General features: G+C 47.3%; 1 protein-coding gene across 1 annotated transcript in view; it reads left to right on the top strand.

Moving 5' to 3' along the window:
* Positions 1-14959, top strand: part of LOC109515072 (pyruvate carboxylase, mitochondrial) — a 134926-nt gene that overhangs the window by 99462 nt on the left and 20505 nt on the right. Inside the window, 4 exon segments of the mRNA XM_019868643.1 lie at positions 6022-6166; positions 6253-6342; positions 10817-11038; positions 13348-13504. Coding sequence (XP_019724202.1) covers positions 6022-6166; positions 6253-6342; positions 10817-11038; positions 13348-13504 — 614 coding nt within the window.

Below are 14959 nucleotides of genomic sequence, written 5' to 3'. Positions count from 1 at the left end.
CCAAGACGCTTGTTAACTGATAATACTGAAAGAAAGATTCAACTTCGGGCGGACAGGAAGTACAGGATGCGCTCCAGCATGATAAGATGTCCTTGAGCGAAATTACAGTTGTCTCAGTTTGCGGAGAGGCTACCCATTGAAATGACAAAGTATCTGTTGTTTGGACAGGGAGGGCCGGGCCGAGTGGCGCGGCGTGGAAATGAGGGGAGTGTTATGTTCCTTGTAATTTGCATATGCTACCAATAAAATGCCTGCAGAGGCTGCAGAGGTCAGGGGTCAGTTGGAGGAGCGAACACGGAGTGGCTTCATCGAAAACTATATTTTCATGGCTCAAACATGTCATGTGTAGACAAAAATAATATTCCCAACGAAATGGAATCCCTATGTCATTGTGGCATTTGATTGACAGCCGAATGGGACCTTCTTTCGGTGCAGTCACTGGGCACTCCCACAGTGGTTTCGAGCTGAGAGATTAGCTTAACTTTTTTTTTTTTTTTTTTTTACACTTTGAAACTTTGTTTAACAACATTGATACACACACACACGCACGCACACACACACACAAGGACTGTCAATGGTTTGGCGTGGAAGATTGAAGGGCCGATGCCTCTGCATTTGTCACAATCCAAAGATAATGAAATACAAGGACACCCACACCTACACACGAGCCGCCAGCTCCGCCTCCTAATTTTGTCCTCGGAGCTGTTTGCATGTCATTGCGCTTTACTTATTTGCCGCGCGTTACTAATGCGCTCTCCTAATGATTACCAGCTCACTGCTAGGAAGCGGTCAATGGAGTGCAAGAAAAAGTGCGGCGGCTCCGGTTTGTTGGCCTTGCGCTGCCCGCTAAAAAGCTCGACGCGTACCCTCGGAGCACACCGAAGAAATTACTTGAGGGAGAAGGCAGCCCGCCTTCAATCAAAGATGCGAGCCAAATGTTTCCAAGAGCCGGTTGCCGTGCGTGACGCCCTGGCGGGGATTTGCAATCGGACCGGAGGCTGAAGAATGACGCCGGTTGGTCTTGACCTTCTGCTGTTTTGTGCGTGTTTTATGGCGTTCGCCGGTTGATCCATTTCTCGTCCGCTTCAAGCGCTGACCTACGATCAGTACAAAGGGAAGCGATTTTCTTTTGTCTCCTCAGTCGGCAACACATTAGCAGGTGTTCCGGAGAAGAAGAAGAAGGAGAGGCGGGGGTGGGGGTGCCTTCCACGCGAAGCATGGCAAATTTATTCCCAAGCCCAGAAATCGCTCATCAGGACGGCGCTGCCAAAGAGCTCGCTCGAGTGTCGCGCCAGCTGACATCTTTGGCATCTTGAATGATGTTGATACAATGACACCCACCCTCAGGATCGGGTTAGATCTCCTGAAGTGCTGCTGAAAGTTCCACTCCAGAAACATTTGCGGGCTTGACAATGAAAGCCGGCAATCTGCGGGCTGCTGCCGGTGACGACCCGACCACAGTTGACATTTAATTATGGGTAATTGTGAGCGAATATTTCTCTCATATCGCTACGCCCGCTCGCATTTAGCATCGGGAGCGACTGGAAATTGGATGCCCAAGCGCACCTGAGGTGTGAAACGTCTGACGGCAGAACGCCGCGAGATCATTCGCGTCGCCGCTCTTTCGGAACAGATTGTACGCCGTGTCACTTTGCTGTGGCCGCCGCAGCCGCGTTGAGAAACAGGGCGGCGGGGGTGTTAGTTTTCCTCCTCTGAACATTTTTGGCCGCCTCGGTGCTCAAAGCTGGAGCCGTGCGTTACAAACGCACCTTCAGTGGAACAGTCCGGTGATGTGCTTTGTGTCTTATGGGCCAGCTGCACTCCGCCGATGCTTTCAGCACCACAGACAGCTCCGCAGGCCCGCTGCAATGGAAATCTGACAGCACAGTCACACTGAACCGGCTTTTATCGTGAGGGGGATGCATTAGAGACCCACTCGTCATCGGTGGAAAAGCTCAAAAAACGAGCACTATCTCATACTTTTTGTGCCCACTTGAGAAGTGGGCACAGTAATCGAAATACCAGGAAATAAAAGCTGAAATTTGGAACCTGAGTCTCATATTCATATTTTGATCTGAATCCCAAATCATCAATATACAGGAAAAAAAAAAAGAAGGAATTGAAAGAAGCGCATCTTAGTTCATGTTTTTTTTTTTTTTAACCATACAGATTGAATTCACCCAAAGGGCCTGACTCGTGGTTCACTATTGAGGAAATACGCCATCCAGATTATAAAATGTGCCATTACACTCCCACATCCACAAACTTGAAATGACCCCTGCTGACCACGCGGCCGGCCAACTCTTATTCTCGAGTTGTTCGCAGCCAGCTGGGAGCAAGCGGAATGTCGTCTGTTTGTGTGCTCCCGTTTATGTGTCAAGAATTGACGGTTTAAGGCGTGACAGATGGGCGAGCGAGCGGCGACGGGGGGGCGAAAGGTTGAATGACCCAACGGTGCCTTGATTCAGCTCCTCCTCAGTGAAGGGGGCGCGGAGCGGGGGAGGTGGCGCGACTGCGATCCCCGGCGCCCTCGCGTCACGCGCCGCCGATCGGCCCTTGTGCCCTCTCGTGTTTGTAATTGCCAGGAGTTCGGGATTTAAGAAGATAGCTGCATCTTTTCGGAGGAAATCTTGTGAGAGAGAAACAAAACCGTGTTGTGACATCAGTCGTGCTGCCACACGGCGTTTTTAATATCACCGTTTGCGGTTAGGGATTTAGGATTATGTCGTTACGTTCATTTGTGGCGCCACCCCCCCCCACCACCGCCCCCTCCAAACCCTGAAGCAGCATTCATTTATTATTATCGTTGAAGCTAATCCAGCTAAATATTTTCAAGAACATGACCGTCTTTTAGATTTGTCTACAAAACCGCGCCCCTCGCGAACGTGCGTGTGTGTGATCCTCAAACATGGCCGTTTGAAACGGCAGGCGATTATCAACGTGCGTCGTTGTGATAATGTCACAGGGAATGAATATTGAGCTTCAAGAAAATAGCAGCGCTAGGAATGCTAAACTAGCATAAGCACCGCAAAGCCAATGTACGTCAGCATGACGTAATCATCAGCGAGTGTTCCGATAAGAAGTGGAGGTGAGCTAGAGCCGACGTAGGGGGCGGAGGATCTGCGAGAGGGACGTGTGCGCCGCTGTGGGAGTGGTCACACCTGACTTCAGTCTTGGCCAATCAAAGTGGTTCCTTTCATTCCCTTGAAATGCGGCGTGCTGGACTCTCGACATGGCGAAAGCACGTCTTCGGGGGTGAAGGGGGCACTTGGATAAATTGTTCTTGTGTAACCCCCCCCCCCCCTACCTGCGCTGCCCACCGATATGAATTAGAAATAATACAATGATCCTTATGGCTTGACGCCCACTGTTCGCATATTTATGAATGAAATAAATTGCACCAAATGCACATATGAGATATTTCTTCCGCCGCGCCGGTCTGGCAAAAAGTGCAGCGAGCTTTGCACCGCGAAATCTGGATGCGCCGACATTTGCGCCACTGTCTACAAAAATAGAGCTGTTAGCGGTTTGTCGTGATATTTATTTGTGAGGTGTGCAATCAATTTCATCGATACAATCTTTGCTAGGAGTTGAACTTTTCGCCACTCGACGCAAAGCCGATGGTGAGGGGGAGGGCCAACGCGCGGCGAGAGGCAAAGCGGCGGCCTTCTATGACGACACCAAGTAAACACAAGGCCCCTCATGACAACATGTCATCTTCCGAGGCCGGCGGATGCCACCCAGACATTTACGTGACGAAAAAAGGCTTTCGCTCGACTGTTTGCGTGTGTGTGATTGTCATCTTTCATGCAGCCGGCCAAACCGAGAGCCGTTATCCAGACAGATGTTCGAGTCCATCCGAGTCAGGGCAGGGGGGTGTCTGTCGAGGGGAGGCGATGTCGTGTAAAATAGGAGGGAGAGGGCGCAAGTGCGTGCGCGTGCTGTCCCGCCAGGCATGCCGGCCAGCCTGCTAATCAACACATTGATCGGATACAATGGAGTGCAAAAGGACACGGTATTCGTTTTTCTCATTAATAGGAGCAGCTCGTGTTATTTGTCTCCATTCATATTTCACAACATTCGGTACATCTGCCGCCCCGTCTCATTAGAGCCCATACGGGAGCCGCCTCGAGCCTTGCGCTTTTGCAAAAAATTCTTTGGCTCACTTCAAGTGTTTTCATGCGTCACACGGAGAGCAGTTTGTTTTTTTTTTTTTAAATACCGTTTTTGAACATATTGAAGATATTTGAGCTCGTCTGCTTCATGCAGGTGCACCTAATGTTGTGGGTGTATTTTTTTTTTTTAGTCGTTTTGCGGCGGTACGCTGTCGAAATGACCCAATAACCGTTCATTCGAATGATTTGGCCAAGCCCTTTTTTTTTTTTTTGGGCCGTTTGTCCTCGAAAGTTTGCTCATACGCAGCAAGCGGCTGGACTGCAATCAAAATGGATCAAATCGGATTTTCATAGCTTGCCGGTTTGTCCTTGGAGACGGCATCCATTCTAATAGCATTGCTATCGGCGATCCTATAAATGGGAAAGAGAGTCATCATGCAGCCCAAAAGCGTTCTTTTTTTTTTTTTTTTTTTTTCACTTGTCTTTTGGGCCGCACAGCTTGCGTTAGCCCAAGGCTGGGCGTGCCGCACGGCCTCGTGAATCCCTCGGCTGTCTTCGTCCCTCGCTGGCCTGCCCGCCGCCCGTGGCTAAGAATACACCCCCCAAGTCCTCGCTTCCAAAGAGGGAGACGCTTCGTCTCACTTTCTCAAGTTCTTTTCGCCAGCTCCCACAAAGTGCCGCGGATCTGAAATCTGTCTCTGTTCATTTTCCCGCGCACCACTGAATAAAACAATCCGCGTCTCATTTGGGCTGTATCGGCGTGACCGACTTGCGCGTTTACATGCCTCAGCAGATTGATCTCTTTGCTCTGCGGCGCTGTCTTGGGACCGCTAATGAGTTGTGTTTGTTTTGTGTGTGTGTGTGTGTGTGTGTGTGTGTGTGTGTGTGTGTGTGTGTGTGTGTGTGTGTGTGTGTGTGTGTGTGTGTGTGTGTGTGTGTGTGTGTGTGTGTGTGTGTGTGTGTGTGTGTGTGTGTGTGTGTGTGCCTGTGTTGCGTTCACTGCACCTGCTAATTATTGGATTCCCGAGTGACTGCGGAGGCAAATTATCTCAAGTCACTCCAGGTGTTTCGGGATGCTAGCTCAATGGGCGATAGCCGTGCTTTGTCGCAATGTGTCCGTGTATCCGCCTGAGCCTGATCTATCTATAGACTGCCAGTGTAAGACACCGAGGCACATGTGTGGGCTTCAGAGGTGGGGGGGCTTTTTACCCAGTATCCAGGGGGTCTTGGTCGGGGACCAAGCTCCGTGAGTGTGCTCAATAAAAGGCAAGCTTGCTTCCTCGCAAGAGTAGCAGGGGGGTTGTTTTTGAAAGATCACACGTGGGTTCCATGCCAAGACGCAATTCACATCACAGAGCGTTGATCTCGATGCCGGATATTGTTGCCAACGACACAAACATCCTTTTCGTACTTCACAAAAGCAAACAATTGTGGTCTTAGAGCCATGAGGGATCAATAAATAAAGCAATGAACTGCCAAAGCAGTTAAATAGGCAGGCGTCGATCAGCACGCACTTCCCGTGGTATCTGACCAGCTCTTTCTGCACCAAAACAGGATTGTGATCTACTTTTATCCAAAACAGGTGAACCTATTTTCCCCTCATTGTTGTGAAAGAAGCTTCCAGACTTTCGATCTTGGGGCAACATAATGCCGCGCGGCTCCCGCATCGTTTATTGGCGAGTTTATCGATTTGTTCTTACGCTATTTTCAACACATCATATTTAATGCAAAAAAAATGACAGATGACATGGGGACAACGCAGTCGTATTAATGTGTGAAAAATTTAAAATTGACCATATTTGGAAAAGTTTCTGCTTCAACTCCATAATTTGCCCAGGACGTTTTTTTGCATGGTAAAAGTATCATTTATATGTGCTGTTTTTGTCTCCCTCTCTCCCCGTCGCAGACCAACATCCCATTCCTCCAGAATGTGTTCTCCAACCACCAGTTCCTCCACTCCACCGTGGACACGCAATTCATCGACGAGAACCAGGAACTGTTCAACCTCAAGCCCACGCAAAACCGAGCGCAGAAGCTGCTGCATTATCTCGGTGGGGCGATAACGACAAAGAAGACCAACGAATTGTTCATCGACCTAATTTGCTGCCGCCTTCCAACTGTCTGCTGCATTTTGTAGGTCACGTGATGGTGAACGGACCGACCACACCCATCCCGGTGAAGGCCAAACCGTCCTCCGTTGACCCCGTCGTTCCACCCGTCACCATGGGTATGCAACTTGATCGGCGGCAGCCTCTGCATTTCTTCACTGGGCCTTTTTCCACACCCCGCGCTGTGCCCCTCCCATACGAGCAAAGTTTGGGAGTTGTTTTTATCCCTCCCAGTCTTCGTTCCCCTTGTTTTGTCCTTCTTATCGAAGAAATCGGGACGTCACCCTTCCTGTCTCCCTCTGTTAGATGTCAATATCTTTTCATGGCTCTTGCATAGACTGAAATTGTAGAATTTCGTTGCTCTGTGATTGTGACATGCACATTTCCATTTCCATCCCAGTGGGGATGAACACTGGGGCTGAATAATTAATGCCAAAGTGTTTAGGAAGTTAACAACTCGAATTGAAGTAAAGAATAAATAAAATCAATAAAAAGCCGGCCCGGTGATCCAGTGGTCAGGACGTCGACCTCACAGTGCAGAGGTCATGGGTTCGATCTCGGCTGCGGCCTTCCTGTGTGGAGTTTGCATGTTCTCCCCGGGCCTGCGTGGCTTTTCTCTGGGTACTCCAGTTTCCTCCCACATTCCAAAAACATGCGTGGCAGGCTGATTGAACACTCTCAATTGTCCCTAGGTGTGAGTGTGAGCGCGGATGGTTGTTCGTCTCGGTGTGCCCTGCAATTGGCTGGCAACCGGTTCAGGGTGTACCCGAAGACAGCTGGGATAGGCTCCAGCACCCCTCGCGATCCTTGTGAGGATAAAGCGGTTCAGAAAATAAATAAAAAATAATTTGAAAACACTTTCATATTAATTCATGGTGAATTTGCCTTTATTTTATCATAAGCCTAACTTATTGTGTAAGACAACAAAACATATTTGGAAAACAAAGCTGTTTATTCTTCACAAAATACATACGAAAAGGGTCTTTGAAAAAAACCCTCATATTAAATTGCAATTATCCAATTGGGGTTGTTGGGGGCGGGGGGGGCAAGTAAAATGAGATTATTTTACAAAAATTGTCAGCCGGATTTCCTCTACTATGGACTTGTTAAAATTAACACCGAATTAGTGGGCAGGCCCTCTCTGGATCTTGAAGACATTCAATCACGATCGTAATATGGAGGATGAAAAATCTCAATTTGATCATTTCTCATCGTTTCTTCAGCACTAATGGATCCCAGCAAAACCAGTATGGCCTTGCAGTGAAAGAATCCGCCGATACAATACAAGAAGGCAACTACAGCTGTCCGACCGTTACCCTTTCTGACTTAACAAGATAGTTTCAACATGCGCAGTGATTAAAACCCAATTTGCAAATGACACATATAAAATGCGCTTGATTTCATTTCAGCCCACTTCTGTCTCATCAAAGACGATCGGTTCACTTCCGTCCAGGTCCGGGCCTCGTTATTTTCAAATTGTAAACCTGAGGGCACTTTGGATAAAAGCAGCGCCTGAATGACAAATGGGCTGTCCAACAGTCGGATGGCTTTCGGCGGAAAAGCCTCCTTAAAAGGTTCCGTTTAGCAGCCGCCTTGGGAAAGGATTGCACCCCGGGCTTCTCTGCTGAGCGATGAGTCAAACAATAGGGGGTTGCGAGTGCAATTCATGCAGCCCAAAGTTGTTGGCATCCCTCACCTGCCGCACGACGGACTTCACGACCGGGCTGTTCTGACACGCAGCTCATCCAGCGACGCGCGGTCTCAGGAGTCAGGCTCTTTGGTCTCCTCGCTCGGTTATGAGTTTGCCCCAAACGCTTTTGACACGATGCACTGTGAACTTTGGATCGATTAAGCGGTGACCCCGCGTTGACCGTTCGGTCCCGGTGGGCTTTTTTTTTTTTTTTTTTCCCCCCCACATGCTGTTTCCATCCTTTGCTCATTTTGTAAGTGGAAAATCAGCCTGGCCGCAACACACAGGCAGGCATCTTTCCTGCAAATATGAACCGATCACTAAATAACCTGAAAAATATCATTCATCGCAAGGCATGATTCATCAAATCTGACTGCCCAAAACGCGCATCTCAAATATGGTGCCAATTGGCATTAAAAGACAAGCCTTTTGAAATTTTCAGTGAGAAAAAGGTAGTACGTCAAAATGAGACCGGCTCATTGAAAAGAGAGCGCCACGGTGCAGCTTCCCACGAATTACGACGACTACATTCATCCTCGTGCCCTAATGGTGCGTTTCAATTTTGGTGCCTCAAAATACATGTTCAGCGTTCAGTAACTTCATCTGAATTTATGGTTCACGTGCTTTTATTATCGTGTCAGCCTAACCTGACGATGTCAATGTAGAATAAATCCTCAATTTAAATTTTTTATTGACGACTGATAAAATGTCATGAATCTGCTAAATTGTTGACTTTATACTTGCTTTAAATTGAATCCCCACTTGAAACATGAAGCATGAAGTGGACATTTGTAGTGACTATAGTAATTTAGCCACGCAGACAGCAATGACGTGACATCATCTTTAGTGGACGTCCCCTTGAGTAGAATCGAACAGCCTCGCCTCATTTCCCCCAAAATATTTCTACCCCCTCCCGCATTGCTCCTTTTAAGATGTGAGATGATAAAATGATGAGCCTCGACATGCTTTACCATGTTTACTTCAGTAAACGCTACGTTGTGAATGACGTCGTCTCTTATTCTGTGCATGTGGGTCACTTTGGCGACGTATTTGGTTCACACACCAGACAGATTGATGTCGCAAAATAATTTATGTGAACGATTCCACCCCGAAAAAAAAATCGTATTTCACCCCAAAAAACTTCACATTGAGCATTCAGACTTGCAGTCTGACCGTAGCTTTAATCACTTTTTTTTTTTAATCTTCCATAAAACAAACACTCCATGTAATTAAAAAAAATAATAATTAAAACGATTACTAAAACTAAAAGCTAAACTAAAATGAAGCAAGGAAAAATGAAGAAAAGCAAACTTGCTCTGAAAACAAATGAACTGAAATTTCAGAAACAAAAGTCAAGATGAAATTACAAAAAAAAAAACGATAACATAATATTACAACTACAAAATTCACAACAATGACAACTCTGCTGGGCAGGTGCATCCGACATCCGGATGGGAGGCTCCACATATATGAAAAGTGCGCAAGTCCAGCTGCTTCAAAAAAGATGTAGCGTGCGTGTGAGCCGACTCACTACTCAGCTTGTCTACAAATATTGTGGTGGGCTCTCTTATGTGAAGGAAATGGGAGGTGGGTGTGGTGGGGCGGGGGGGCGTGGCCTGCAGGGAGTAGGTATACGGCCCACTGTCCATGCATGCATCGAAAACTGAGTAATGAGATTTGTAATGTGCGTTGCTTTCATTCAACTCAGGGATTGAGGGAGAGAAGAGAGGGATTAGACCAGTATTATCACACTCTCCGCGGAGGGAGAGGGACGTGGACGGAGAGCGGGGTTAGAAAAAGAGGACAGGAGCGGCTTTGGTCCGGTGTAGGCTATAATCCGGCCTGCACACAAAGGCAATCATCGGCGAGGTGCAAACATGAGAAGCGATGAACCGAGCCGGACAACTCTCCTGTATCCGGATATTTTTACTTTTAAAGAGCGCCGCGTGATCTCCGGCCAAATGTGAACTTCCAGTCAAAAGTTCTCCCCGATGGAGGTAATAAAACGGCCAATTAACTCCATCCCGGTGCACGTCGGGTACATCGAGTGTGTGATTACAGTAATCGTAATGCACACAGTAGGCGCGCAACACAAATGGGTTTCTAATGTGTGTTGTGGCGCTGTAAGTGACATTCTATTGCTCGTCGGATTATTGATGCGGAGGCCTGCGCCGTTCGGCTGCGCGGCGTTGCGAATGCATACCGCATTTGGTGTGAAACTGGGCGAGCCATGCACATACATCGTTTGCCTGATTCGTTTTTGATAAGTTTAAAGTGTCCTTTTTAGTCGGGGGGACTCGCGCGGCTCATGACTGCCGTGTCCCGCTACACCCGAGTTCATTTTGCTTTCGGTTGGGGAGGCGCACCGAGAAAAAGGTCAAGTGGAAAGAAACCCAAAAGAGAAGTACAAGAGGGCCATGAGCATCCAGGCGGAGAGACGCTAGCTCATTAACTGGACTAATTGATTGATGAACATCCGCTGCCCAGCTGGGATTGATCTCAGTCGGGCTGCCAATATTTGAAAGCCTCTGGTTGTGCTCGTGTTTAATTGCCAGGCAGAGGCTCGGTGGGAGCAGCCCGGGAGTAAAATGTGTTGTTTGCGCTTTGATGGCAGACGTGTACCTCGGTGTTCACAGGCGATGGCAAGATGCTTTGTTGTTATTTTTTTCAGGCAACCATTGTTTATTGAGATGTTCCACAATAGGCGATAAAAAAAACCCATAAAAATTGCACAACCATCAACATTCCACCAAATGTTTCATTTCATCTCTCAAAAGTCTGCTAGCTCAGCGCTAACATACAATGTGAAACGTCATCGACGGGCTCCCGGAAATTAGCATCGACACTGTGCCTGGCTTCACCGTAGTTAACCGTCCTTAATTTCCTATCATTTGCAATTTTAGGAGATCCTCCGGTTGGATTCCGCGACGTCCTGCTGCGCGACGGCCCGGAGGGCTTCGCCAAGGCCGTGCGTGCCCACCAGGGCCTCCTGCTGATGGACACCACATTCAGAGATGCCCACCAGTCCCTGCTGGCCACCAGGGTGCGCACCCACGACTTGAAGAAAATCTCGCCGTTTGTCAGTCATAACTTGCACAACCTTTTCAGCCTGGAAAACTGGGGAGGTAGGTGACATGAATAGCGCAGGCTGGAATAATTATTAGGGCTCAACTGATTAATCGGGCTGTTTTAAAATGGTTTTTTTTTTCCTTTTTATGGTTTTGTTTTTTTGCAATGAACACATTACAACAGAAAACAAAGATAATACACCCTCCAATAATAATTGGTCAAAAAATAAAAATACAGGACCAAGTATCTTCTGCCTTTAATTCATCTCTTAATTGTAAGCATTAAGGAAACAGTAAGTTATCGTATTCTCCATTTTTTTTCCTTTTGTTAATCTGTTATCGAAATATTTTTCTCTCTCAAAAAAAATCCATTGGGCCCTAATAATTATTATGTCCATCACTTATAATAATGCCTTGAAAACAGCAGCTGTATTTATTATTAATTCTTTGAGGGCCCGTTGACCTGAAATGACGTCAACATCAACCCTAACAAGTAATCACGTTTTTTATGGGAATGGCCAGAGAAAAGCCTTGAGAAGCTCTGGATTGATGATTACTGTGGGAAAGCAGAAAAAAACACTATGGCCCGCAGATGGTAGCATTGGGTCTCGTGGATAAGACCATCGTGTGTCAAAGGAATGTGAAAACCCGTGAACATGATGGCTCTCATGAAATGTGACCATTAGAAGCACCTTCTGATTGATCAAAGTCTTTGTCACGTTTCATCAACTAAAACAGTGTCACAAAAAAGAGAGATCATCTATACACACATACCTGGCACAATGCACGCACACACACTACTATATACTACTACTACTCCCACTACTACACTGTGTAGTAACTACACTAAACAGTCAGCATATGGTTTTAAAGTTCATAAAGTGGAAAATTGTTCCACTGGTGATTATTTCAAAATACATTTTGCCATCAAAAGCACATTTTCATTGTTTGTATTTCATACAAGAAATTTACTAGCATCTTAGTTACTGATGAGCATAAAATATATCTTTTCACAAAAAGCTTGTTTTTTGCATTTTTTTTTTCCAAAATAGGTAATTTGGGTGAAACCAACCTATGCTCTCCTGCTGATTGCAAATAATCGAGAAACAAACTTTTTTTGTACTCAAGAAGAGAGTCTTCTCTTTCATTTGGTAGTTGTTGTGTATCAGAAAACACAAGATTCCGTTCGCCTTGAATGATCCGTCAGAATGCTCTAAACGGGCCGGCACTCAAGAGCTTCTCTTTTTTTTTTTTTTTGGAAAATGTTTGGCATTGAAAAAGTGCAGCCTTCAAAACGGGAAACAGTTTTAGGAGCACAAGGAGGACAAGGTTTTCTCTCCAAACACCGTCCGACAACCTCCAGCGCGGGAAACTGTCCGTGGTTGGCGCCGCGACGCTTTGTTATCTTGACATATTGTCTCGGCGGCGTGCGCTCAGATCATATTTGGCGTCACGTGCTGCGGCCGCTCGGAGGCACAATGAATCATTGGGCAGATTAAGCTGCAAAATCCCTTTGAGGATTAGTCCCTTTCCTGATATAGCGTTTCTCCCAACACCGTGGAGGATACAGTACATTCGATTTGGGTCACACAACGTATGGCGACACTTATCCTATGCCGCACTAACATTTAAATCTTCCATCGAGTGGATCACACGCCGAGCACATCACGTTATCGCGCGGCCGCCTTTCAACGTGACTGCAAATCGTGTCGGAGGTGCCTCATTTCCAGTTGCTCTTCTTCGCAGCAGCGCCTGCCGTCCGCACCGCGTCCTCGTCGTCGTCATTCCTTCAATCTAATTAAGCGGCGCCAAGCTCGCCGTTTGGGATGAACTCCACGGCTCAGCATCGTTCCATATCAAAAGTCCAGCGAGCTGACGTCGGCTCAAATCCAAACTTGGGCCAGCGCGGTAAACAATTGATAAAGCGCAAGCTGCTTCCGGGGCTTTCCTGGTCTTTCCCGCAGCACTGCCGACTCGCTCCATTTCCAAACGCGCGCTCCAAATGAGATTTAATGGTGACACTGTTGGATCAGCACAAAACCACCAGCGGCTTCAATATTTCTGGTTTATATGATAAATGTCTAATCCACAGCGGGAAATGAGAGATTGCTATCACCCCCTCCCCATCCTCTTCGTCCTGCTGCCCCCTCTTCCATGGAGGGAATTTTTACACAAACGGCCTCAAGATGACAAAGTGTTGGAATGAAAACGGAATGTGTTCAGATCTCTCTATTTTTAGTCGGTTGCTAGCAATGTCGCACTTAAGGTCTGTGTGTGTGTGTGTGTGTGTGTGTGTGTGTGTGTGTGTGTGTGCGCGCGTGCGCGCGCGTGCGTGCGTGTGTGTGTGCGTGTGTGTGCGCACACAGGTGCCACCTTCGATGTGGCCATGCGCTTCCTGTCCGAGTGCCCGTGGAAGAGACTCCAGGAGTTGAGGGCTTTGATCCCAAATGTTCCCTTCCAGATGTTGCTGAGGGGAGCTAACGCCGTGGGCTACACCAACTACCCCGACAACGCCGTCTTCAAGTGAGTCACTCCGTGTCTGTGTGTGTGTGTGTGTGTGTGTGTGTGTGTGTGTGTGTGTGTGTGTGTGTGTTCTGCAGAGCCACTCCACGAGGTACATCTGCGCGTTTTAACGAGCGCCACTATTGGAATCATAAAGGCCATTTTTCGGTTTTCAGCTTCCAATTTTTAAACGAAAAACGGGAGAGAGCTCGTCGCAGTTCATTGGAGACAACAAGGACACACACATTATGCACATTAGGAAGCAGATGTGAAAATCCCAAATATTTATCTTCGGGTTTTGAATTGGTTTGGAAATGTGGATATGGGACGCATTTCATGATTTGTGGAGTTTATCTTGACAATGTGAAAAATGTGATAGACTATATTGTACCTGGCGGGCCCGGTGGTTAGCGCGTCGACCTCACAGTGCAGAGGTACCGGGTTCGATTCCAGCTTCAACCTTCCTGTGTGGAGTTTGCATGTTCTCCCCGTGCCTGCGTGGGTTTTCTCCGGGTACTCGGGTTTCCTCCCACATTCCAAAAACGTGCATGGCAGGCTTGTTGAACATTCTAAAATTGTCCCCATTTGTGAGTGTGATCGCGGATGGTTGTTCGTCTCTGTGTGCCCTGCGATTGGCTGGCAACCGGTTCAGGGTGTCCCCCGCCAACTGCCCGAAGACAGCTGGGATCGGCTCCAGACACTTGTGAGGATAAAACGGATCGATCGGATGGATAAAATATTAAATAATATTTATGAATTAAGAATTAGGTTCCGCAACAGGTTTTTTTTTTTTTTTTAAACAAATGAAGAAAGATCAGATGAATGTTAATTTTTCGGTTTTCAGCTTTCACCTTCCAATTTTCAAACAAAAAAAAAAACAGGAGCTAGCTCGTGGGCCGTTCATTGGAGACAACAAGGACTCCATCTTCAGCACATGAGTGTGCTTCAGTTCCAGTGCCCGCCACACCAAACCACATGACACACACTGACACCCGTGTAGCGCATTTGAGGGCCCATAAATAACACATGTCCTATCCGCCTCGAGCCCTTTCCCAAATAGATTGATTAGTCAGCTCCTTGGCATGGGTGACTCATGCCCGCACACACACACACACACACTCTCCAAGGTGTAAGACCCCCTCCACACGCACACGCCGGGTGCAGATAAATTAGTAGTGACTTTATGACTAATACGGCAGCCCACACACACATGGACGCAGACCTCCCCCGTCCTCTCTGATGTTTTTGTGGCCGCCCGTCCCCTCTTGCAATTTGATTATTTATCCCCTCTGATAGTTCATTTTTATGCGTCCATTCATCTCTCATCTCTCTCTATGCTGCCATTGAAAAGGGAGACGATTACGATTAATGTCTTTGAGCCATTTGCCTCCATCCCCGCTTTCACGCTGTCTCTCTTGACAATTTTTTTTTTTTTTTAACTGCTGCAGGCTGCAAGTGAAAAGGCCCAACGCGGCG

This window comes from Hippocampus comes, unplaced genomic scaffold, assembly GCF_001891065.2.
Source record: "Hippocampus comes isolate QL1 unplaced genomic scaffold, H_comes_QL1_v1.1 scaffold382, whole genome shotgun sequence".
NCBI lineage: Eukaryota > Metazoa > Chordata > Actinopteri > Syngnathiformes > Syngnathidae > Hippocampus > Hippocampus comes.
The sequence above is the reverse complement of the archived record's forward strand: the minus strand, read 5'-3'. Positions and strand labels throughout refer to the sequence as shown.